Source organism: Piliocolobus tephrosceles, chromosome X (assembly GCF_002776525.5).
Source record: "Piliocolobus tephrosceles isolate RC106 chromosome X, ASM277652v3, whole genome shotgun sequence".
NCBI classification, from domain to species: Eukaryota; Metazoa; Chordata; class Mammalia; order Primates; family Cercopithecidae; genus Piliocolobus; species Piliocolobus tephrosceles.
This window is the reverse complement of record NC_045455.1, coordinates 40,512,903-40,536,965: the sequence shown is the minus strand read 5'-3', so window position 1 is coordinate 40,536,965 and position 24,063 is coordinate 40,512,903. Positions and strand designations below refer to the sequence as shown.

Here is a 24,063-nt window from a genome sequence, read left to right as displayed (position 1 = left end):
AAATAAATAAATAAATAAATAAATAAATAAATAAATAAATAAATAAAAGTACAAAAACTGTCTTGTTATCTTCAAAGGGAAGAATGTCTGAATATCATACCTATAGCAATGCTAACTTCAAATTATTTTTAAAAAGATAGTAAATAAAGAAAACAAGATAGGCCGGCATGATTTTTCAACATTAAAATATAAGTAAGGACCTTGGCAAGATCCAGCTCCTTAAAGGCAAGTCACTAGGCAGAAAAGAAGTGACAATAAAATCTAAGTAAGGACCTTGGCAAGATCCAACTCCTTGAAGGTAAGTTAAGTCATTAGGCAGAAAAGAAGTGAATTCTCAGTTCCAGGAACCTCCTTAGAGGTGCATTTTTAAATCTCCCTACATTTAGATTTAGATACTCCTTCCATCTGACATCTTCAAAAGTTCTTTTTAATCTTGTAATTTCTTCAATGTCTAATATAATCTTGTACATATTTGGCTGTATTGATTATTTTAAAAACATTTAAATATACAGTTTGTGAATTAAAAATAAATAAAAGAAAAATACAAAACTATTTTCAAAATTTAGTATTTACATTAAAATAAGCTGAAACCCTCATTCTGCTTTTACTACCTACTATGGTATAAAGAGCAAGCGTGACTCAGTTACACCCACAAGTCCCACAGGCCAGCATTCCAAGGAACTAACTGTGCAGGTATTTTCAAAAGAACTCACCACCACAAACATTCCATCACTGGAAGGGATTTGATGAAGTGGCATTACAGTGAGAAACAGTTGACTAAAATGAGGACAAACTGTTAGGACAGACACCAAGGGAACTGGGCAGGATTTTGACGCTGCCATAGACAAAAACCCAGGAGCCCTTAGTTTAAGACAAATTCCCTTTAAGAATAAAAATTTAAATTTCAAAAAAAATTAAAATTTGAAGGGGTCAAGCCCAGTTATTTTATTGTTAATTCTGAAATAAGACTGAATTGGTCTCTTCACATACTATGATATACTTTGATACATACCTGAGAACAAGAGGAGATATCTTTAAAATTCTTTTCTAGCACAACTGATTTAGTATCTGGACTGATAAGGTTAATCTCAAATCGCCCAACCTTAAAAATAAAAGCATTCCAATTAATTTCAATTCACAAGGATCTAACATCTTACTTTATAATCAAATATTAAACTAATAATATAGATTCAAATGCAATATCCCAGATATATCTATTTCATATGTACTTAAACATCTAATCCAACCAATATTTTTAACCCCAAATATCAGCTGCCTCAAAAATGTTTCTTTCCTTTGTCAAAAAAAGTATGAAAATTAAGTTAGTCTTCAATTATTATAAGATACAAACAAATATTTTTCAGATTAGAAACAACTGTCTTTTTAAAAAATGTGCAACCTTTCCTCACTTCATGATTTCTAAAAATAGTAATTTCAAAAAAAAGTTATAATCATACTTTCTCCCAAATGGTCAGCAAAAGGATATATCTGTAATTGGGCTAATGAATTAAAATTTTTGAAAATAAACCATTCAGAAAAATTAACAACAAGAACTGTGACTAGCTAAAAGAAGAACAAATCTGATAGCCCCAATAAAAGGGGAAATTCAGTTAACACGTCACCGAAGACTAGAGAAGCTTTAATGACATACCCTGAGTTCATTAAAAACAAAACCACCACCAACGAAAAAAACAAAATATGAACTTCCAGAGGTCAAGGCTGTACTGAGCTGTGATTATACCAACACACTCCAGCTTGGATGACAGAGCAAGACCCTGTCTCTTAATATTTTTTTTAATCAGGGGTGTGATTTTTTAAATCAAGTAGTAATATAATCAATGCCACTTCTTGCCATCATTCTCGATTGTTGAAATGGGCATACCGAGCTCAGAAAGGAAATCTGATGCCTTCACGGATATAGAGCCACATTTGTGTTCTGCATGGGATCACTTCTGCAGGAGAACATCACATTTTCTCCTTAAGGCGAAATGTTTGTAAGTGTTGCCTCTTTACTTTGAATTTACTTTGGAAGCTGTACTTGTTCGCCTACCGGTGTTTATGAAATCCTCCATTTGGGATGTTTTTTCTATAATAAATATTATCATTTGTGGAAAAAAAGCCTCATGAACTTCTGATAAAGTAAACTTCTGATATTGCACACCGGTACTGTTTACCAAAATACTCCAGAATTTCCTTTTCAGGAAATCTTTAAAATAAGTTTAAAAAAGATAGTCAGCCCTTTTTTTTTTTTTTCTCAAGGAAACTCAAATCTTACACGCTGAGGATTAAAGACTCTACAGGGTATTGTTATGAATTAAGTTATTTTAAGTGGAACCTGACACCTTCTATATCCTGTACAACATTCAAAAATGTTTAGAATTAAGAATGATCTTTTATACCAATACTACAGCTTGCATCAAATTATTTTAGTATCCAATTCAGTACATTTTTAGGTCAATGGTGTTTCGTTAATCTCTTTCGGTGTGACAGCATACATTGGTGTGCTCTCAACTCAACATACACATACGAGTCTCTGGAGTTTTTTCTTCTCTAGAAAAAAATTCCCTTGTTTCTCCATATTAAATCGCACTCTCTCAGATTCATATCTTTAAAGATTGACTTTTCACAATTTTGTTGTTGTTGAGACGGAGTCTCGCTCTGTTGCCCAGGCTCCAGTGCAGGGGTCAATCTCAGCTCACTGCAGCCTCCGACTCCCCAGTTCAAGCAATTCTCCCGCCTCAGCACCTGATTAGCTGGGATTACGGGCGCACCCTCACCACGCCCGGCTAATTTTTCTATTTTTTTAATAGAGACGGGGTTTTGCCATGTTGGCCAGGCTGGTCTGGAACTCCTGACCTCAAGTAATCAGCCCACCTCCGCCTCCCAAAGTGCCAGAATTACAGGTGTGAGCCCCCGCGCCCTACCTACAAATTTTTTTTAAGCATTTATTTGAGAATCACCCCAAAGCAAATGCTGGTGATAGATTCTTATTCTCTCTACCCGATGTTCAGGATGCTCCACGAATTGCTTCCTCCTCCTCCTCCTTTCCTACTGCCTTACTTCTTACACTCCACACTCCACGTCTGCCTCTCGCCCCTTCCCTACTTTGCTGTGCACTCTTCCTCCACCTGCCTTATCTGCTTTGAATGGGAAAACAAAAGTTAGATTATTCGTTATATAGAGGTGGAGCTGGGAGGAACTGGATGCCCAGCTGCTTCCGTCTGGCACCTTCTGGGGCAAGGGCAGACAGCGCCCGGCCAGGCGTACCTGGAAGAGCATGGTCCTGTTCTTCTCCGAGTCCGAGGGCTGGACGTGACTAGGCGCGCTCGCGTGTCTCCGTCGTGGCTGGGATTTCTGGCTGCCCTCGTGAACTCTCCTTTGCACTCCGGTGACACTGCTGCACCGAGAGCGAAACTCCTGCTGCTCATCAAAGCCAGAATCTTCCAAAATCCGCTCAGGGAAGCAGACCCGAGAGCTGGTCAGGGCAGGCTGGCTGGCCACGGTAGGTAAGCCAGAGTGGGTGTCGGTGCCGTCCGCCTCCTCCGGCAGGCAGTCTCCGGGGGACCCGGGCACCACCACCTCCAAGTCAGCCAGGTCCTCTCCCGGGTCCACACCGCGCTGCTCGCCTTGGATCTTCCGGCGCTGCTGTTCATGCAGGCTGAACTTCTCCATGCAGTCATCGATGAGGCTTGAGGGGGCCTTCTTGTGGGTCACGGTCACCTTTCCACAGTACAAGACTTCGAACTTCTGAGAGTTGTAAAAGGCGTCCTCATTATCTTTGCTGGGTTTGGCATCCTCTTTCATGGCGGCTTTAGATAATTGCCTTATGCTGCTAATAACATCAGGAACCTGGGGGAAAAAATTACAACCCTGATTCTAGTTGAATGTTTTGAGACAATTTACATTTACCTAGCCCAATTATTACCACATGGAATGTATTTTTATCCTAAATAATATACAAAGTAATAGACACTACACAAGACAGAGTGTACACTTATACTATTTGACATAAATGATTTAATGTAAAATTAAAATGTAATGAAAATTAATTGAAATTGAAGAGCAGGATTATATTTTCCCACTTCAAGTGAGTCTCCCAGAAACAAAACCATTAAACTATATAAGCCACTGCCAACTTACTATGTCATAATATGTCTTTTGATTGTTTTTAAAAGTTATTTTGTGCCTCAGCTGAAAGGAACCAAAGTTCCAACCGTGAGGATAAAATAACCTTTCTTGATGATGAGGAGATTAAAACCTAGATATCCCTCATCAGCATTAACTATCAGAGAAAAATGCAAATTAAAACCACAGTAAGATACCACTATATACCTCTTAAAATGGCTAAGATAAAAAGAAGGCTGCCAGCAAGGACGTGGGAGCACCTGGAACTCTAGTACATTATAAACAGACATATAAAATGACACATCACTCTAGAATATGGTTTGGCAGTTTCTTAGGAGTTGAATACAGACCTACTTCATTACCTAGCCATTCCACTCCTAGAGATTAAAACACTGGAAAACATGTCCACACGAGAGCCTTCAAACAAATATTCAAAGGCACTTTTGTCCCAATACCCAGTGAAAGGATACTATCTTAGGTCCCCAAAATCACTAAGGAAAACTCAAGATGAAAATTGCTTAGGGCAAACCTACTTCCCGTCTATTCAAAGTCACCCTTCTGCTCACTGAGATAGATGCATATCGGATTGCCTCCTTTGGAAAGGTTAATCAGAAACTCAAAAGAATGTAACCATTTGTGTAGCACCTATCTAGGACCTAAAAACTCCCTCCCTGTTTTGAGTCTTCCTGCCTTTACTTCAAGTTGTCCCGCCTTTCCAGACAGATCCAATGTACTTCTTACATATATTGATGTCTCGTGTCTCCCTAAAGTGTATAGAACCAAGCTGTGCCCTCACCACCTTGGGGACATGTCATCAGGACTTCCTGGGGCTGTGTCATGGGTGCGCATCCTCAACCTTGGCAAAATACACTTTCTAAATTAACTGAGACCTGTCTCAAATTTTCTGGGTTCACAGCTCCAAAACTGAAAACAATCCAAATGTCCATCAGCAAGTGAAGAGATAAATAAAATGTGGTACATTCTATAAACCAAAAAGTATCTAAGACAGGTCTCAATCAGTTTAGAAGTTTATTTTGCCAAGGTTAAGGGCATGACCATGACAGAGCCTCAGGAGATTCTGAGAACATGTGCCCAAGGTGGTTGGGCTATAGCTTGGTTTTCTACATGTTAGGGAGACATAAGACATCAATGAATATATGTAACATGTACATTGGTTTGATCCACAAAGGCAGGAGAACTCAAAGGGGTGGGGTGGGGGGGTGTGTATATGGGGGTGGTGGTGCAGTTCCAGATCATAGGTGGATTCAAAAATTTCCTGATTGGCAATTGGTTGTAAGAGTTTATCTAAAGAGCTGGAATCAATAGAAGGGAATGGTGTCTGGGCTACGTTAAGGGGATGTGAAAAGCAAGGTTTTTATTATGTAGAAGCCTCCAGGTAGCAGGCTTCACAAAGAATAGATTGTAAATGTTTCTTATCAGACTTTAAAAGGTGCCAGACTCTTAGTTAATTCTCTCCTCGACCAGGAAAAAGACCTGGAAAGGGAAGGAAAAATCTATGATTTTCCCCATAAGAGATCTTTGCAGGACCATTTCAAAACATGTTAAATAAATATATTTTGGGGTAAAATATAGGGCCTTTTCAGGGCCCTTCTTTTAGGGCCTGTTATCTGTCATGTTGGTATCTTACTGCTACAGAGTCTGCTTTGTCAGTCTTAAGGCTGTTTTAATATTAAATGCTGGTCAGCTGTGCCTAAATTTCAAAGGAAGGAGAGTATAAGGAGGGATGTCCAACCCCCACTTCCCTTCATGGTCTGAACTGGTTTTTCAAGTTAACTTAGGAGTGACCTTGAACAAGAGGAGGGGTCCATTCAACTGGTAGGGGGGTACAGGGACTTGGAATTTTATTTTTGGTTTACAGTTAACAAGAGAGAACACTAATCAGCTCTCACCTTGTTTACTACAATAACCTTTCAGCTAGTTTCCCCTGCCAGCTTCAATTTACTTTCAAAACCAAAATGATCCTTTTTAACACAAGTCATGTTACTTTAGGGGGTCAAAATTTGCCACCCCAAAATATGCCACTTTGGCATACTGATTATTTTTGAGTTCAAGATACTTGAAAAACTGCAAGTGTGAGAAAGGTATTCTCATCTTCTTTTTTCTTCCTAAAATCAGGAGGTAAAACTCCCCCTCACTATAAAGGAGAAAGGAAGACATACTTATCACTAGACACAGCAAACTGCAGTTGAGAGAAACCTAACATAAAAATCTTGTTAATTGACCCTTTATCTTCCTAGTTACTTTTCCACAATCAACTGCTCTAGCCAAAACCTCTTTGTCTTGTCGCATTTGCACAAGTTACTACTCTTTATCCAACCCAGACCCTTTATCTTCTTTGGGTCTTCATTTTTCTTGTGAAGGCTCCTATGTACATGTAAAAATTACAAAATAAAATTAGTATGCTTTTCTCCTGTTAACCTGTCTCCTGTCAGTTTCAGTCAGAGATCCTAAGGGAGTATAGGAGAAATCTTACCTCGCCTGTATTGCTCACATGCAAACCCTTCAATAGCTCTCCCTTTCATTAGGAGTAAAATTTTAGACAAGGCTGGGCACAGAGGCTTAACGCCTATAATCCCAACACTTTGGGAGGCTGAGGCAGGTGGATCACCAGAGGTCAGGAGTTCGAGACCACACTGGCCAACATGGTGAAACCTTATCACTACTAAAAATACCAACAAAATTAGCCAGGCATGGTGGCGGGTGCCTGTAATCCCAGCTACTCGGGAGGCTGAGGCAGGAGAATCACCTGAACCCAGGAGGGGGAGGTTGCAATGAGCTGAGGTCACATCATTGCACTCCCACCTGGGAAACAAGAGCGAGACTCTGTCTCCAAAAAAAAAAATGTAAAAGACAAGCAGCTCACAGTGTGCTACAGGGCCCTGGCCATCCACATATGATATCCATACAAATTAAATCTGCACCGTGGCTAAAGGTCATCCACATGACCTTTAGGTAGACAATCTGGATTTTCATCTTTCCATCCTCACCTCATTTCTCTGATTTTTATCTCCTACTAAATTCCCTTCTTACTCAGCTCCAGCCACAATGGCCTCCTTGCTATTTCTCCAACATGCAAGGCACATTCCTCCCACAAGGTCTCTGAATTCAGCGATGTTAACAGTTTATTGCCACATCCACTTAATATTTTCGGACCACAGATGACCACATCCACAATTGTGGATAAGGAGGGGCTGTTGTAATTATTTGGGGTATACTGCTAGAGCATTCATAGTTTTAAAATCACAAGAATTTCAGGTTGCTAGACCAAGTATTTCCTATGAAAGGATAAAGTCCACATGCTGTAGCTTCAGTGACTCACCCGAACACTTGCCATGTCTCAGGGACAAAGTCAGGTATCTGTGTTAACATGTGACGAGCAACCTTAACCCTCTGTCATTTTCTTACTGCCTTAGTATGTGATTTACCTTACTCGACAAGGGTCGAAGATATGGAGAGTGAGCTAGCTGACAATGAACCCTGCAAACCTTTAAAAAGTAAAATGATTCTAGTGGGCAAAGCCCTAGGAGAATGATCTCTTCTTTCTCTCTATTTTTCATCTGATTACTAAATATTTTTAATCTGATTTTTAACCCAAGTATAGCTAAGTCTTTTTGTCTGATTTCCACTAAATACTTTTCATCTAATTTTTAACCCAAGTATGCCTCCAAAAATGTCTCCACAGAGTACAGAATCAGGAATACTGCCTGTAGCACTGATTTTAGTGCAGATATTTTATCTTGTTACAAAATGATTTACATACAACCTCAGAGTTCCATTCTACAATTGAGATTGCACATAAATCAATTCAACCTTAACTGTGTCAAGTCTTTTGAATTTCTCTACTGCCATATCAAGAGTTCTTACATGAAAAACTGATTTGTGGCTGAATTTCTAGTCTCCCAGGATCCTTCCCTGTGACTACAGGTAAAAACTCAACACCTAAATGTAATTCTGTAAGTAACCTAATTTATATAAGCAAAGTTTATCATCTTGAACTCTGAACTGGGTCTGTAATTTAATCTTTAATAATTTAAGATGCTAATATTATAACACAAAACTGGTTCTAGTTACCTTTACTACCTTTTCTCAAGTTATGACTAACCACAACTTTCAATGACATGGGTTACAGAGACTGCAAAACTGAGCTAACAACAGCTCTGTTTTTTTGCTTATCCTCATGTGAAACACGCAGTATAAAATCTAGCATTATACAGCCCCTAACTACTAGCTCAGGCCACACCAGAAGGGACACACTGCTCATATAAGCACAGTAAAATATCCGTGGTGGGGAAATGAGCGATGAGAGAATCATGAAAATCTTGTATTGAAGCATTTACTTAAGGGATTCATCACAAACAACACAAGAGAAATAAAATTTCTATCCAGTACTTGTACATATATACAATATTTTGGAATCACAGGATTCTCCTGTAGCATACATAGTGTTAACTGATATATATTTATACATACATTTACAAATATTGTTGAATGAATTCGAATCCTTCTTATATGTGTAGCATCTTTTCAATATCTTTTTCTCCTGTACCATCATACCATAAGCTCTTAAGTGAAAGACTGAGTTGGGCTGATTTTGTTGCTTACTAGAATTCCTCCCTGTGGCCACTAGGAAAATGATCTGGGCTCAGAAGAACTTGAATGAATGCTGTCAGCAAACAGAGGCATATATATAGAAGTAAAAAACTACCTAAAACTCTGATATAAATGCTTCAGGACTGAGACAAATTTAGTAAATTCCTGTTGATGACTCAAGAGATCTGCCACACCCAAAATTAGAAAGCAGTGGCTTCTCACTCTGCTCACCATTCACCCAAACTGGGAAGTGACAGTATGTTTCCAGAACAACTCCAAATGTTATAGAGCACCTCAAGCTACACACCCCAGCTACATATTCTAGCTACAAATAATTCCGCTGCTCAGAATCTGCCTACAACCCACAGAGCCTAATGACGATTTACACCAATTCAAGGCCAGATTTTTACTCAGTGGCAGCATTTAATCTTTAACACAAAACAATGACACTCAAAAAGGCTCAACCAAACTAGGGATTGACGGGTTTATATTCTATCCCCAATATTTTGCTCAGGACCTCTGGGAATAGTTGTTGCACCTCTGCCAGATAGTTTCCTCAGGAGCAAAGTGAATGGGGGAACTTGATAGATGGTCAATAAGGTCTCATCGGCATTCACATTCTGTGCGTTAATTTTTGGATTAATGCCAATATAAAAGCAAGATAACGTACAATCAAGAGAGGGAAAAATCACCTTTATGATTAAACCTGAAGTAGTGTGCGAGTTGTTAATATGATTAATTTCCATTAACACACAGGGATCAATTCAACAAAAATAAGGGTTTCATAGTATTTAGAAAAAGCACAGTGCCACCTTTAGCTAGTATTTTGTTGTGACACCTTCACTGACCTCACTAAAACAATTCAGACTCAAGTACCAACACTCAAGACATTAAAGCAACTCCTCACTCTAGACAAAAAAAAATTGCCTCTAGATTCCTTGATGTCACGCTGTTCTTTCTCAATAGTTATCATAGTTATTTAACATACTTCAAGAAACCCATTAACATTTTATAAACTACATTTTACCTGACTTCAAAATAAAACGAATTCTACAACTAACCCACACTGATGTTGAAAGTCCTGAACGAACACGGGAGAAAATCTGGAAGGTGAAAAAGCACTAAGGAAAGATACCTTTGATCAGGAAGCCAGCTGGAAGCTGGAGGTGGTCACGAAGAGCAATGATTTTGCCAAACTGGTGTCGTCCTCAGTATTAGCTCTCTCAGCTGCACTGAAGAAGTTCTCTCTTTCTAAATAAGCCGGCGGTATTTTTATTGTATTTATTAAAGTCTATGCTATCACTATGCAGCCAATTATAAAACTTCCCAGGAATAACCGTTATTGCTTCAAAAGTTAAGTATTTCCTGACTCTGCAATCAGGAAATACACAGATTGTTTGGGACTAAAGAGCAAAGCTTTAGCTTTCTTTAAAAAGAAACATTTTAATTTTGATGACTGTAGTCTTTCTTATACTGTTTAAATAATCACAAGTGTCCCACGCTTACTAATTATGGAGATAAGAGATTTCTACAGCACAATGTCTTTTTTCGTCACATGGTTCACTGATAACAGATGAACTTCAATAAATGTTTAAAAATAGATATGACAGATATCAGTGTGAGAATAAGCTTCCTAAAACATATTTAAACAAAAAAGAACTGGATCAATTCTTTTACAATTGATAAAAGCTTCACTGCTTGATATTATTCATCTTTTATAATAACTACAGTAGGTAGAGCAAGATTTAGAGAAGTGTAAAAAAAAAAAGTTGAGGAAAAACATTAGGGAACAAGTAAACTGAGAAACTGCCTAATGAGAAAGAACAGCAATTTAAACTAGTTTCACTCAAACAGAGACAGTATGGAAAAGAAAGATATTTGCTTTGGAAGTAATGCATGGCTTTAGGGGAAGGGTAGATTTCCTTTGTAATTAATTCTGCTTGTTTAAGAAACCATTAAGATTAGTTTACAGACTATCCACGCAACATGGGGATAACGTTGAAAGCGTAATGGTATGAAGTAAAATTCAGCATCTTGAGAAATGATTGATTTGGTCATTTAATGCTATAATTTTTAATTGAGCTTTTTAAAATTTTGTCTTCACACAATGGACAATGGTGGGAAGATATATAGATGCCAAGTATCAGTTCATTTATATTCAAGGAAACACTAATTATTCCTATACATTTGTCCTGCCCCAGTAGCCTTAGAAGCCCACCCAGTTCGTGCTGTGGTTTTTAGAGTGAAGCTGTTTGACAATCTCATTTGAACTTTTATCCTAAAATACTTCAGAGATTCTTTGTATTTAGTTAAAAATCTAAATTACTACTTTTTTTTTTTTTTTTTTTTTTTTTATTGAGGCGGAGTCTCGCTCTGTCACCCGGACTGGAGTGCAGTGGCCGGATCTCAGCTCACTGCAAGCTCCGCCTCCCGGGTTTACGCCATCCTCCTGCCTCAGCCTCTGGAGTAGCTGGGACTACAGGCGCCCGCCACCTCGCCCCGCTAGTTTTTGTATTTTTAGTAGAGACGGGGTTTCACCGTGTTAGCCAGGATGGTGTCGATCTCCTGACCTCGTGATCCGCCCATCTCGGCCTCCCAAAGTGCTGGGATTACAGGCTTGAGCCACCGCGCCCGGCCTAAATTACTACTTTAAAGCAAATTTTCCACAGTAAAATAGGAGTCTAAAACTGAGTCTAGATTCAAAACAGAATAGAATAATACACTGATTTTAAAATAATAGAACTGTAAAACTGTAAAACTAAGGGTCCCCTGAAGGAATCACCAGTCCCCATTGTCTTATTTTACAGATGTGGCAATAAACTGTTAACATCAAAAATCAAACCACTGAAGAAGAAAAGAATGAGATTACTGGAGACTGGACTATTTGGGGCCAAAGAAAGCAAGAGTATCTCTGTGACTTAAACCAGAGTCATACAAGTAGCTTTGTTTTTGACCCTCGGGCTATGAGCCAAGACAGTTTCCTCTCAGACCAGACTTTAGTTCTTAGATATTCTTAGCTACTTTGCTCCAAACCCATTTACGGTTCAGCTCTTTTCTAACTGCTGCCTTTTTGATGGCCTCTAAGTTAGGCCAAATTATCAGAGAGACATTTCTTAAACCTACTGAGTTCTCTCCTCTCATGCCGTCTCACTGTTTGTCCAGTTGAATTCCTTCTGTAAAAGATAGACCTGTGCCTTCTTATCCTAAGACTGTTACAAATGTGTAAAAGTGATCAGATAGAAAACATAAAAGAGCAACTCACAGGAAAAAATCTGGGGAATTGTGATTTGATAAAGAGAATGAGGCCAGGCATAGCGGCTCACACCTGTAATCCTAGCACTTTGGGAGGCTGACGCGAGGCGGATGGATCACTTGAGGTCAAGAGTTCAGGACCAGCCCGGCCAACACAGCAAAACCCCATCTCTACTAAAAATACAAAAATTAGCCAGGCGTGGTGGTGTGCACCTGTAATCCCAGCTACTCCTGAGGCTGAGGCAGGAGAATCGCTTGAGCCTGGGAGGCAGAGGTTGCAGTGAGCAGAGATCGTACTACTGCACTCCAGCCTGAGCAAACAGAGTGAGACACTGTGTCAAAAAAAAAAAAAAAAAAAGAGAAAAAAAAAAGACAGAGAGAATAAAATCTCCCCAAAAGTGGCTGAGTTAAGTGCTGGTGTAACAAGACAGAAGATGATATGCTTGGGAAGAAGTCAGATGACAAAGGAGCAGGCAAGAACCGACACTTTCCAATTCCCTTTCAAAACCAAAGTCAACTGGGGCGTGGTGGCTCACACCTATAATCCCAGTACTTTGTGGAGGCAGAGGCAGGAGAACTGCTTGAAACCAGGAGTTCAAGACCAGCCTGGGAAACATAGGGAGACCCTGTCTCTACAAAAAATTTAAACCAGGAAGGAGTTGTGGCACATGCCTGTAGCCCCAGCTACTTAGGAAGCTGAGGTGGGAGGATCACTTGAGCTTGAGAGGTCAAGGGTGCAGTGAACAGTCATCACATTACACCACTGCATTATAGCCTGGGTGACAGAGTGAGACCCTGTCTTTCACTACACACACACACACACACACACACACACACAAAATCAAAATTATCATTTTTAAAAGGAGGCAGTCCATAGCTTCACATATTAGAAAAGTATACATCATGCAGTTAGAGGGTTTCCACTTAAAGCCTGGGTCCAGTATCTATGTTTATCTACAGAAAAGATACAATACCCCCTAGGTCTCAGGTTTTTCATACGCAAAATGGAAATCGCAATGCTTATCTGATGAGCAACCTAAGAAAGATGAATTAAATGTGAAAACACACCTGACACAGTGCTGCAACAATGAAAGCATTTAATAACATTTAAATCAAAATATAATTCCAATGTGTGCTACGTAAGAGGACGAAATAAGTGACAGACTATGGCTAAATCAAATTCCCTGCCTTCATGAAATTTAAATTGGGGTGGGGAGATAGGGAAGAAAAAAAATAATAAACAAGAGAAGTAAAATATAAGGGATTTTAGTGAACATTTCCAAGGAGAAAAACAATGCAGGGAAGGGGGAAATTTGGAAAGATATAAAATTTTGAGGAAAATAGTTGCAGTTTTAGAGAAAGGACTCTCTATAAGATATGAGTAGACATCTGAAGTCAGCAAGGTCATGAGCAATACAAATATCAGAGGGAGGAATGTTCTGGGCAGACAGAACATCAAGTACTAAGGTCCTGAAGCACAAATTTTCCTGGTGTGTTCAGGGAACTGTGAGGAACCGCCATGGCTGGATGGGAGTGAGTGAGCATGTGATTATGGGACAGGCAGCTGTGGGAGATGTGGGAGATCTAAATCCTGCAGGGCCTTGAAAGGACTTTGGCTTCTACTCTTGGTGAGACAGAAACCCCTGTTTTCTAGTGCAGTGCTCAATGTGGAAATGACATGATCTAAGTTGCTTTCAAAGGAACCCTTTGGCTACTGTGTGGAAAATGGACAAGCGTAATGGGCAGGTGCCCACTGCACTCATCCAGGGTGAGTCATTGGTGGTTCACACAGAAGCGACAGCAAGGGAAATGGTTAGGCAGCAGCCAGCTTCTGGATATAACTTTAAAGGAACAGACAGGATGATATGTTGATGAATCCAGTGTGAGGTCTAGAAGGAGAGGAGGCAAGGATGACATCACGATTTAGGGCCACAGGAATTAGAAAAAAATGGAGCAACAGTAGGACAGACTGAAGGTGGGTGATGGCTTAAGGGATCAGGAGCTTCGTTTTGGACACATTAATTTTGAGAAGCTTATAGACATTCAAGGTGAGATGTCAGTAGGCAGTTAATTATATGTGTCTGGAACTCAGGGGACAGATCAGGGCTGAGACAGAAAATTGGAAGTTATTAGCATCTAGATGGTATTTAAAGCCATGAGATTAGATGGGTTCAACAAGAGAGTGAGTATAGAAGACAGAGACAGAGACATAGAGAGCTAGGCAGAGAGAGAGAGGTGGGTATCTCCAGGACCTAGCGTTAAGGTCACAGTGCTTATAGTTTAAAAGATGGAGAGGCTGGGCGCGGTGACCCTGTAATCTCAACACTTTGGGAGGCTGAGGCAGGCAGATCACGAGGTCAGGAGTTCGAGACCAGCCTGACCAACATGGTGAAACCCCATCTAAAAATATTAAAAAATTAGCCAGGCATGGTGGCGCGTGCCTGTAATCCCAGCTACTCAGGAGGCTGAGGCAGGAGAATCGCTTGAACCTGGGAGGTGGAGGCTGCAGTGAGCTGAGATCGTGCCACTGCACTCCAGCCTGGGCAACAGAGCAAGACTCTGTCTCAAAAAAAAAAAAGAAAAAGAAAGATGGAGAAATATGAATGAAAGAAAATACAGGAAGAGCCAGGTGTAAAACCAGGAGGGAATGGCATCCTGAAGCCAAGTAAGAAAGGTTTCCAAAAGAAGAGAATAATCAACATGAGATCATAGGTGACTCTGGCAAGAAAATTTGTGGGAGCTAAGGACGAAAGTCTTAATGTAGTGAATTCAAAAGTGGGTTCTCTCTTGAAAGAAACTGAAGAAATGACAGCTTCCAATAGAGAATACCTAACACTGAAGGGGAAATCAATGATCTCAAGAAAGAGGGCAGAATTACTGGAGCAATGTCCTTAAATAGACAAGAGGAGACAGAATCTAGGCCCAAGGAAGAGGTTGAACTGAACTGGCAGTTTGAAAGGGAAAGGCAGAATAGAAAGGCACAGGTGCAGGCAGATGGGTGATGGGAGTTTACAGAATTTCTCCTCTGCTTTAATTTTCTCTGTAAAATAGCAAGCTTGCTCATTAGCTAAGATGAGGATGGGGAAGAAGATCTAACAGAATATTGAGCATCGACATAAAATTTAATTATAGCCTGTTTATTGACCAAGTTGTAAGGTGAAGGCATCGTTAGGACCCTCGAGCTACTCCTCCTGTGTTCTCTGGATTGCTAAATGTGAACCCTACATGGCATCAAGTATTTTAGGTAAAACTCAGGAATCAGCCACTAATTAGAAGAGAGGTTTGCCCACGTGAAATGAACTCATGTAGGTAAAACTGTTTTCTCTGCCATTAGGATGAGACTGGGAGCTATAAGGAATAAATTTTGAAAAAAGTTTGCATGTGTTTACGCAAAACTATTCTGTACATTCCCAAAATAAGAATAACATACTATGATTTTAAAATATTTGTGTCACTTATGAAAAATATTTGTATTTCTTTTCTTAGATATGGATATTTCTATGGACATGATTTCTAAAACAGTGAAATAAGAAACAAAGTCATCAAAACAAGAAAGTAAAGCATCTCATAAACATGTAATCAAGAAAGTTAACGTTCCATTTTCTAGGGGTATTTAAGAGACACACCTGAAACATTGTTCTTTATTTTTGAGATCCATGTTTTTGAATACAGCATATCCCTCTACCCAACTGCACAGCATTTCCAGTGTGAGATCAGCCTACTATCTATTCAACAAGATGCTCTCTATTTATCAAATCAGTCCTATTATTTAAAGCTCACTTTTTTTTTTTTTTTTTTTGAGACTGAGTCTTACTCTGTCACCCAGGCTCAAGTGCAGTGTCACAATCTCGGCTCACTGCAGGCCTCCACCTCCCAGGTTCAAGTGACTCTCCTGCCTCAGCCTCCCGAGTAGCTGGAATTACAGGCGCCTGCCATGATACCTGACTAATTTTTGTATTTTTAGTAGAAACAGAGTTTCACCATGTTGGCCAGGCTGGTCTCAAACTCCTGACCTCAAGTGATCCGCCTGCCTCGGCCTCCCAAAGTGCTGGGATTACAGGCCTGAGCCTCCCAGCCTGGCCCTAAGGCTCATTTTTGTAAAAGCATAGTTCAATACTACTTGTACTTGCTCCAAGAAACACTAGAGGGAGCTTTCCCACAAAGACTAGTTTAAACCAAAAAAAAAATTTTTTTTAAAGGTTCTCACAATACTGAGAAAAAGAAAATGCTCCCATTATTTATAAAATATTATTACTACTGCTCTCATCTTAGGCCCATAAAAAGTAAATCAACTAGAACTTTAGCTGATTAGACAAGTTTGGCAATAAAATAAGTTAATAAAATAAAGCTAGAATGAAAAAATTCGAATATAGCAAAATCAGGACTTTGGATAACATTTAATTTGCTAGATAGTTTAAAGCAGGACACAATAAATATAGTGAGAAACATACATCTTGGTCCTTCCTCATGAAATAGAAAGTATAATGTCATCTAAACAAAATCCAAAAACTGAATATTTAATAGGTAGTTTTAACTTATGAAATGTCTGAGTTCATGAGAAGAGAAGGTTTTAAGCAAGGCTTAATTGTGCAATGAAATGGGCCTTGGAAAAGGAGGCAAAGGAGCGACAGCTCAGCCCAGAGGGATCTGGATATGACAAACTCTAGCTGAGATCAGTAGATAAAGCTGTAACATTATCAGAAAACAAAAAATGCCACACATTTCTCAGAAACATAGTTTTGTCCTGTCCTTCCATATTACTTCAGATATTTATACCATCATAACAGACTATTCACCTTGCAGATGAAAATAATATGACATTATTGGGCTTTTATTCAAAGACTTCAGGTCCTTATAAACATTGTCATTAACTGCTAAAGGGGCGTATACCTCCCTTTTTCAAAGAAGAAAAATCCTAACCGCAGGCCACCCAGGGATAAAAATGGAAACACACATTCACCTCTCTCCAAAATCAGGCTGGAAGGAAAGGCAATAGCAAGCAACCGGATGCTAATCTCTGACCCGGACTCGCACTTTTTGTGGGTGAAGGAAAAGCACCAGTCTCCCCACAGAGTAACCATTCATATTGGAGTTCTAAATGCACAACCTCCAACCCTGAGGGTAGAGATCAACTCCTCCAAACAACACAGGTCATCATGGAGTGTGCCTGCTGTGGCTGCTCCTGGGGAATGAAAAATTATCCTATGACATCTTGCAGCAAGATTGCCTTTCTGGCCTTCGTTCCTTCTTCCTGTCTGGGACTCTAGTGAACATCATCTACAAAACGTTCTGATCACAAAAGGCATTTTCAGAGCTGACACTGGCTGTAGAAAGGTATGCTTCTTTGTTCATTGAATATCAAATGCTCCCTTCCCTCCCCTCCTCTCGCGTGGGCTGGCAAAATGATACCAAGAGAAAGTGTATGATGGTTTACGTGACCCAAACAACACAACTTTCTTTTCATCTTTGATTGCAGAAAAAAATAAAAAGCTTGAGACTTTCAGCATCCTGGAGAAAGAATACGCTTCATCTATGCACCTCGCATATATCTGACTAGAAATTAGATTAATAAATAAAATACTTACACAAGCAATACACCTCTATTTTTGAAGCCTCTGATATGTCACCATATTGCTTGAACGCCACCTGGAAGCAGGCGCTGTGTCATGATTAGCTTTCGCCCAGCCCATGCCAGGCCCTGCCCACTCTCCAAATGCATGCCCTGTCGACAGAGATGTCCTCTCTCCCTCAACAGAACTCAATCCCATGACACCAGGACCTTTCAATTAATTTATCTTCCATCATTTGTTAATATTTCAAGTACATTCTGGAAACTCAGTATCCTAAAGCCCTTCCAAAAGAATTTTTACTTCTCAAACTTTATGTAGGTCAAACATACACAAAATTTTAACTCCTTAAATGTCAAATTTTAACTCCGTAGAGAAGCTCTCACCTTAGAATTTTAAGTAGAATTTGTGATACTAAGTATTTTTCAGGGCGTAATAGCCTTAATTCTTTAATATCCAAAACACCTCCCTAGGTCTACATTAAAAAGATTAATGATTACAGCAATGCTTCCATTATAATCAATGAGACTGAAGATCAAAGAAAATAAGGAAATCTGTTCAGTGGTTCCCAATAATTAGCCTGTATAATGTGACAATGGGGCCTGAAATTCATCAAAATTCCCAAACAAAGGATTTATCTGAGCTGCAGTCTTGCCAAATTTCACAACTTCAAAGTCAGAAACCCAATTCAAAGCAAACTCGCAGCCCTCATTTTTTTTCACTTATGGACTGCTTTCAAGAAAGAATAAGATGATCCCAACTGTAAATCATTTATAAATGATGTATCAGCTATAATAGACACTGTTTTGTCAAAATAGCACCCACTTCATTTACAACAAATGGTTTCAGTGGATGCTGCCAATCCTTGCACCCTCCCCCAGGTCCAATCTTCCCATCCACCTGCCTCCAAAGTAACCACAATAAACTGCAGGTAATTCAAGCTGGTCCAGTGACAGGTAAACGGGTGCAACTGGCATGTGACCCAAGCCAGGTCAATGTGAGTTGTTCCCTAATATTTTTCCAACAGAAGATGAGACACAGCTGTTTCCCATCTGAAGTCTCAAGTATTAAGGAAATTAGTCTGGTACCATTCTCTTTCACTGCAGAGAGCCAGTCTGCAGTAACAAAATAAAACCAAGAGGAAAATGAAATTGGATCCAAATTGTGGAGAGAAAGAGTCCAGGCGGGGTCCAGTCCCTGGCTGTGAACATCCTTGGAGGTGTGGTGAATAGCTCTTGGGTCTCCTCCAATTCTGGGGGCCACTTCAGGGTCCTTTCACACAGGTGATCGTTTTCACCCTTGCCTCTAAGAGTTCTAACCAGTACACAAGTCTAGGAGAATATATATTAACAAAGTAGTTAAAGAATCAGTTAAGGTTATACACAACCTGTTGAACCCAATCGTTGGGATTGGGTTCATCTGCAATGACTGAAACCCAAAATAGCAATTGATTACACAAAACAGAAGTTTGTTTTCCTGTCACATGACACATGAAAGTGTAGTTAGTGTTTTGGGGCTGTTTTGGTACTTCATCGCTTGTCATTAAATATCAAAGGTGCAGGTGCCTTCTATCTTGTGTCTCTATCTTGGGGGCCTCAACTCCATGGTTCAAAATAGTTGCAACTGTATTCCAGGGAGCAAGATACAAAGAAGGAATTAATAATAAGAAAAAGAGAAAGAGGATGTCCCCCCACTCCCCCACCCCCGCCACACACACACACATAATGGATACTCTCTTAAGGAAGGTTTGTTAAGCAAGCTGCCACAAAACAAATCTACTTACACCCCAGTGGCCAGAACCAGAGGCACTCGTAGCAACAAGAGAAGCTAAGAAGCGTAGTCTTGACTCTACATAGCCATTTACCTAGTTCAAAATTCCGTTACTAGAGAAAGGAGAACAGACATCAGGAACAACCTGTATTCTTTTCATAATGATCAATGATGCATTCGAGACAAGGCAATACAATCAGAGCTCTTCAACAAAGAAAAGCTGGGGCTAGATGCAGGTCAAAATATTTAAGTTATATAATGCTTCTAAAAAGAAAGAACTCAAGTCAAAGTTCCAGAGATATGTCCTTTATAAAAGTGAGGCTGAACTAGGTGTTTCAAAACTTTCTGAAACTGAAAAAAAAAAAAACCCAGAAATCTTATGATCAACCTTCAAAGACTGTCATAGGACTATTCCTCTTCACCCAAAGATAACAAGGCACATCTGATGGTAATATCATTAAGCTACATCTACAGACATAATGAAATTTATAAATATCTTTTCCAAATAGGACCATGTTCTTCTGGTGACTTTTTTTTTTTCTTTTTTTTCTTTTTTTTTTTTTTTTTTGAGATAGAGTCTCACTCTGTCACCCAGGCTGGAGTGCAATGGTGCGATCTAGGCTCACTGCAACCTCTGCCTCCCGGGCTCAAGCAATTCTCCTGCCTCAGCCTTCTAAGTAGCTGGGATTACAGGCAGGTGCCACCACGTCTGCCTAATTTTTGTATTTTTAATAGAGACGACACGGGGTTTCGCCTTGTTGGCAGGCTGGTCTTGAACTCCCAACCTCAGGTGATCTGCCAGCCTCAGTCTCCCAAAGTTCTGGGATTACAGGCATATGCCACTGCACCTGACCTTCTGGTAACTTTTAAGTAAACTTTTACATTTCTATAGAGACTGTAATAGGGCAATAATCCACAAATAACAATCTAAAACTTACTTCAACCAGTAATATGTTTCCGCATGTATAATTCTGGTACGGTCACGAAGCAATGTGATTAATCAATAACTATAATATAAATTAAATTTCTTACTTTCGTTTCAGCTTCGGAAATATAGATCAATGCATTCCAATAGGCCAAACACAGAGAACAGCATCATGTGTGTAAGCAGCACTTATCCTGTCACAAAAATTTACTGAGCCACTGAGGGTTAACTGTGCTGTTTATAACTTTTCATTTTAATCATTTGGAGCATGTATATACATCTCTGTCTTCATAAACAGTATATATTAGGCATAATATAAATTTTTCTGTCTGATTCAACGTATGAACATCATGTCTTCAGTGCAACACAAGATTCTCTAGCTCCTAGCCAGCTGCTAAATAAATATCGAAAACTGTTGGCGCAGTAGAGTGGAGAACTTTAAACTTCAAACAGAGTGAGGCCATTAAATGGCAAATAGGCCCCAGATTGTATCCGGGAAACATACCTTTTTATGAAAGCTGGAGCTCTATGTGAATGACAGCTATGGCCATCTGCTACTTGTGAGACTTTGTTCTATAACGAGACTTCGTTCGTTATAGAACGAAGAGGTCTGACATACAAATTATTTTCTGATTCTCTACTAACACCATTCTTGTTTCTAGAAGAAAATGTCTCAGAAATTGTCTTTAATGCAGGTTTCAAAATGGCCCTGAAAGGCAATGGGAACAAAAAGGCCCAGATGTAACAATTATGTGATGCAAATACCACTGCACTATCCCATGGGCACTACAATCATACCTCAAACACAAATGAGCAAAAACAAGACATTCGGTTACTCTACTAACTATTCAAGTATGAGTTCACTGATAAAGACCAACCCAAAAATATATATCATATATAATATAGATAAATATTCTGATTGGTCTTTTAAATATATATATCATATATATATTTTCTGATTGGTCTTTATCAGTATGTGTGTGTGTATCTATCTATCTATCTATCTATCTATCTATCTATCTATCTATCTATCTATCTATCTTAAACCAGGATCTTTCTGTCTACCTATCTATCTACATATCTATCATAAACCAGGCCTGATAGAGTTCACCGGGGAATCTTTGCTACAATGGATATATAAAAGTAGCATACAATTATATATTAATGGCATGCAAAATATAGTTCTAATTGCTACAAACTGTTTATTGCCTTAAGTTTCTCTTTCAAATATGAACATGATTTGGGGGTCTCATATCTTTAAAATTTCAAAGCCATAAATTACAATTATTGTAATATGTTAAAGAATAGTACATTAGTACTATGGCTATATGTGGCATTTCATTAGTGTAATATACATCAGCATGATTTTACTCCTTATCTTTTGTATCTTCGCCTGTTTTCCACACATACCAGCTTATGTACTAAACGCACATCAATATATTTTAAAGTTCGATTTTACTAAAAGTTGGTTTAAATTATTGAAAATTCTTCAAATGCATATTAAATCTATATTAATAACTAGAAACTTTTTAAATGTTTTGTTTTAAAATGATCAGCTTTTGAAAAAATACAAAAATCACCTACTCATTCTTATGTTGCTTCCTTTGATCTCTAGATTTTCATAAAATTCCATGGTTAGAAAAAGGAAACAAACAAAGATCACTGAAATGAGAGAAAACATTAAATGGTGGAACAGATTTGCAGTCGGTGGCCATCAGTGATACAGATAGAAATTTGGGCATGACAATAGAATTTTTTCTTTTATTAACTAAAAAGATAAACAGATACTTAGCTCTCTTGCAGTGTAGGAGTTAGCGTAATGATGAAGGGAAAAAGTTGATCACAATAATAGCTGCGTAGGAATGAGGACCTATGCTAAAACTTTTACATTCAATAATTCTTATTCTCACAACTATCCAAGATAGGGCCTATTACTCCCACTGTGAAAATAAATTGGTCTAACTTCTCAATTTTTCTATACTTCTAAATGTGCTTTAAAAAATTATCTATTAAAAAATAATAAACTGGAAAACTGAGGATCAGAAAGGCCATCAAGTGTTTGTTTCAAGTTTAGAAGATTCGCATCGAATACATATGCAGCTGAAGAAAATAAACAGGTTTTTAATAGAACTTAGAATCTAGAATTTCAACAATAATTTTGAAAGCTTCATATTTAAGCTTCTGTAAAACTTTCAACATTTCCAGCATGGCAGCATTATAACTATTGATGCCAGTTGGGTAAATTTATTATTCAAGAAGTCTTACTTTCTATTTTCAGGTACAAAATGAACTAATTTATGTTTTGAGCAACATTAAGAAAATAGTATATAAACATCTCAATCACATAACATCATGACTGAATTTAACATCAGAAACTTCTACAAAGATCTTCTATAAATTGCTATATAATAAACAAGAAAATTAAAATCCAGAGAAACGAAATGACTAGCTCAAAATCACAAAGCTAAATTATTACTTGATTTACACAAATGTGAGGTTTTATACATACATACACACACACATGCACACACACACACAGCTTTTCAAGATACATCTATTTAAAGAAAGTAAATCTCTAGTGTTCAATGAGATCAATATGGTAAATGTCAAATATCAAAATGTATGACATATATTCATTTGTGTTACTGTCTTTTTAAAGTCTGCCAACCTCACTAGATTTCAAAGAATATGACAGCAGGAAAATATATATTTTGTTCACCACTAAATACCCCATGTCTGTCACAATGACTAACATGAGTTCAATACTCAATAAATATTTGATGACTGAATAAATGCTTTAAGAATCCAACAGCCTCTTCCGAAACATGGAATCTCATAAACCAAAATGTCTATTTGACGTGCATCTATTACAAACATAGAATGGACCAAGATATTGAGCAAAGACTAAGCACTGTTAAAATATTTGATGGTTAATTGACATCAGAAGTCCTTGAGGACTTAAATAGCCTCATGTCAGAAAATGATTATCAGTCTCAAAGAGAGCCGTTTCACTCCCCTGAGTCAGCTAAAACTCCAAGTTTTAGTTGATAAAAATCAACTAAACAACACATTTACCATTATTGATAAAATTAAGATATCTCAAAGAAAGCTAGTATTGAAGTATATCAGTTTTGTTCATCTGGCTCTTTTTTTTTTTTTGAGAAGGAGGCTTGCTCTGTTGCCCAGGCTGGAGTGCAGTGGCACGGTCTCGGCTCACTGCAACCTCTGCCACCCAGATTCAAGTGATTCTCATGCCTCAACCTCCGAAGTGGCCCAGCTTATCTTTGTATTTTTAGTAGAGAGAGGGTTTCATTGTGTTGGCCAGGCAGGTCTCGAACTCCTGGCCTCAAGTGATCCATTAGCCTCGGCCTCCCAAAGTGCTGGGATTACAGGCATGAGCCACTGCACACAGCCTCATCTGACTCTTCTATTAAGAGGCAGACAGGCCTGTAATCCCAGCACTTTGGGAGGCCGAGGCACGTGGATCACTTGAGGTCAGGAGTTCGAGACCAACCTCACCCATATGGTGAAACCCCCATCTCTACTAAAAATACAAAAAATTAGCCAGGCTTGGTGGCTGGCACCTGTAATCCCAGCTACTTGGGAGGCTGAGGCAAGAGAATCGCTTGAACCCAGGAGGTAGAGGTTGCAGTGAGCTGAGATTACGCCATTGCATTCAAGCCTGGGCCGGAGAAAGAAACCCCATCAAAAAAAAAAAAAAAAAAAAAAGAGGCAGACACTTTTTAATCTGTCTCTGGAATAGTAATGAACTAGGTAAGATTTTTTTTTTTTTTTAATCTTCAAGGGATGAAA

At 38.8% G+C, this 24,063-nt stretch overlaps 1 protein-coding gene across 2 annotated transcripts in view; it reads right to left on the bottom strand.

Annotated features, from left to right (window-relative positions):
* TBC1D4 (TBC1 domain family member 4) overlaps positions 1 to 24,063 on the bottom strand; it is a 208,034-nt gene that overhangs the window by 77,841 nt on the left and 106,130 nt on the right. For both annotated transcript variants that reach the window (XM_023186267.3, XM_023186275.3), the window contains exons 2-3: positions 3,268 to 3,849; positions 1,013 to 1,102 (exon numbers count right to left, since the gene is read on the bottom strand). In XM_023186267.3, the coding sequence (XP_023042035.1) occupies positions 1,013 to 1,102; positions 3,268 to 3,849 (672 nt within the window). The remainder of the gene's footprint in view (positions 1 to 1,012; positions 1,103 to 3,267; positions 3,850 to 24,063) is intronic.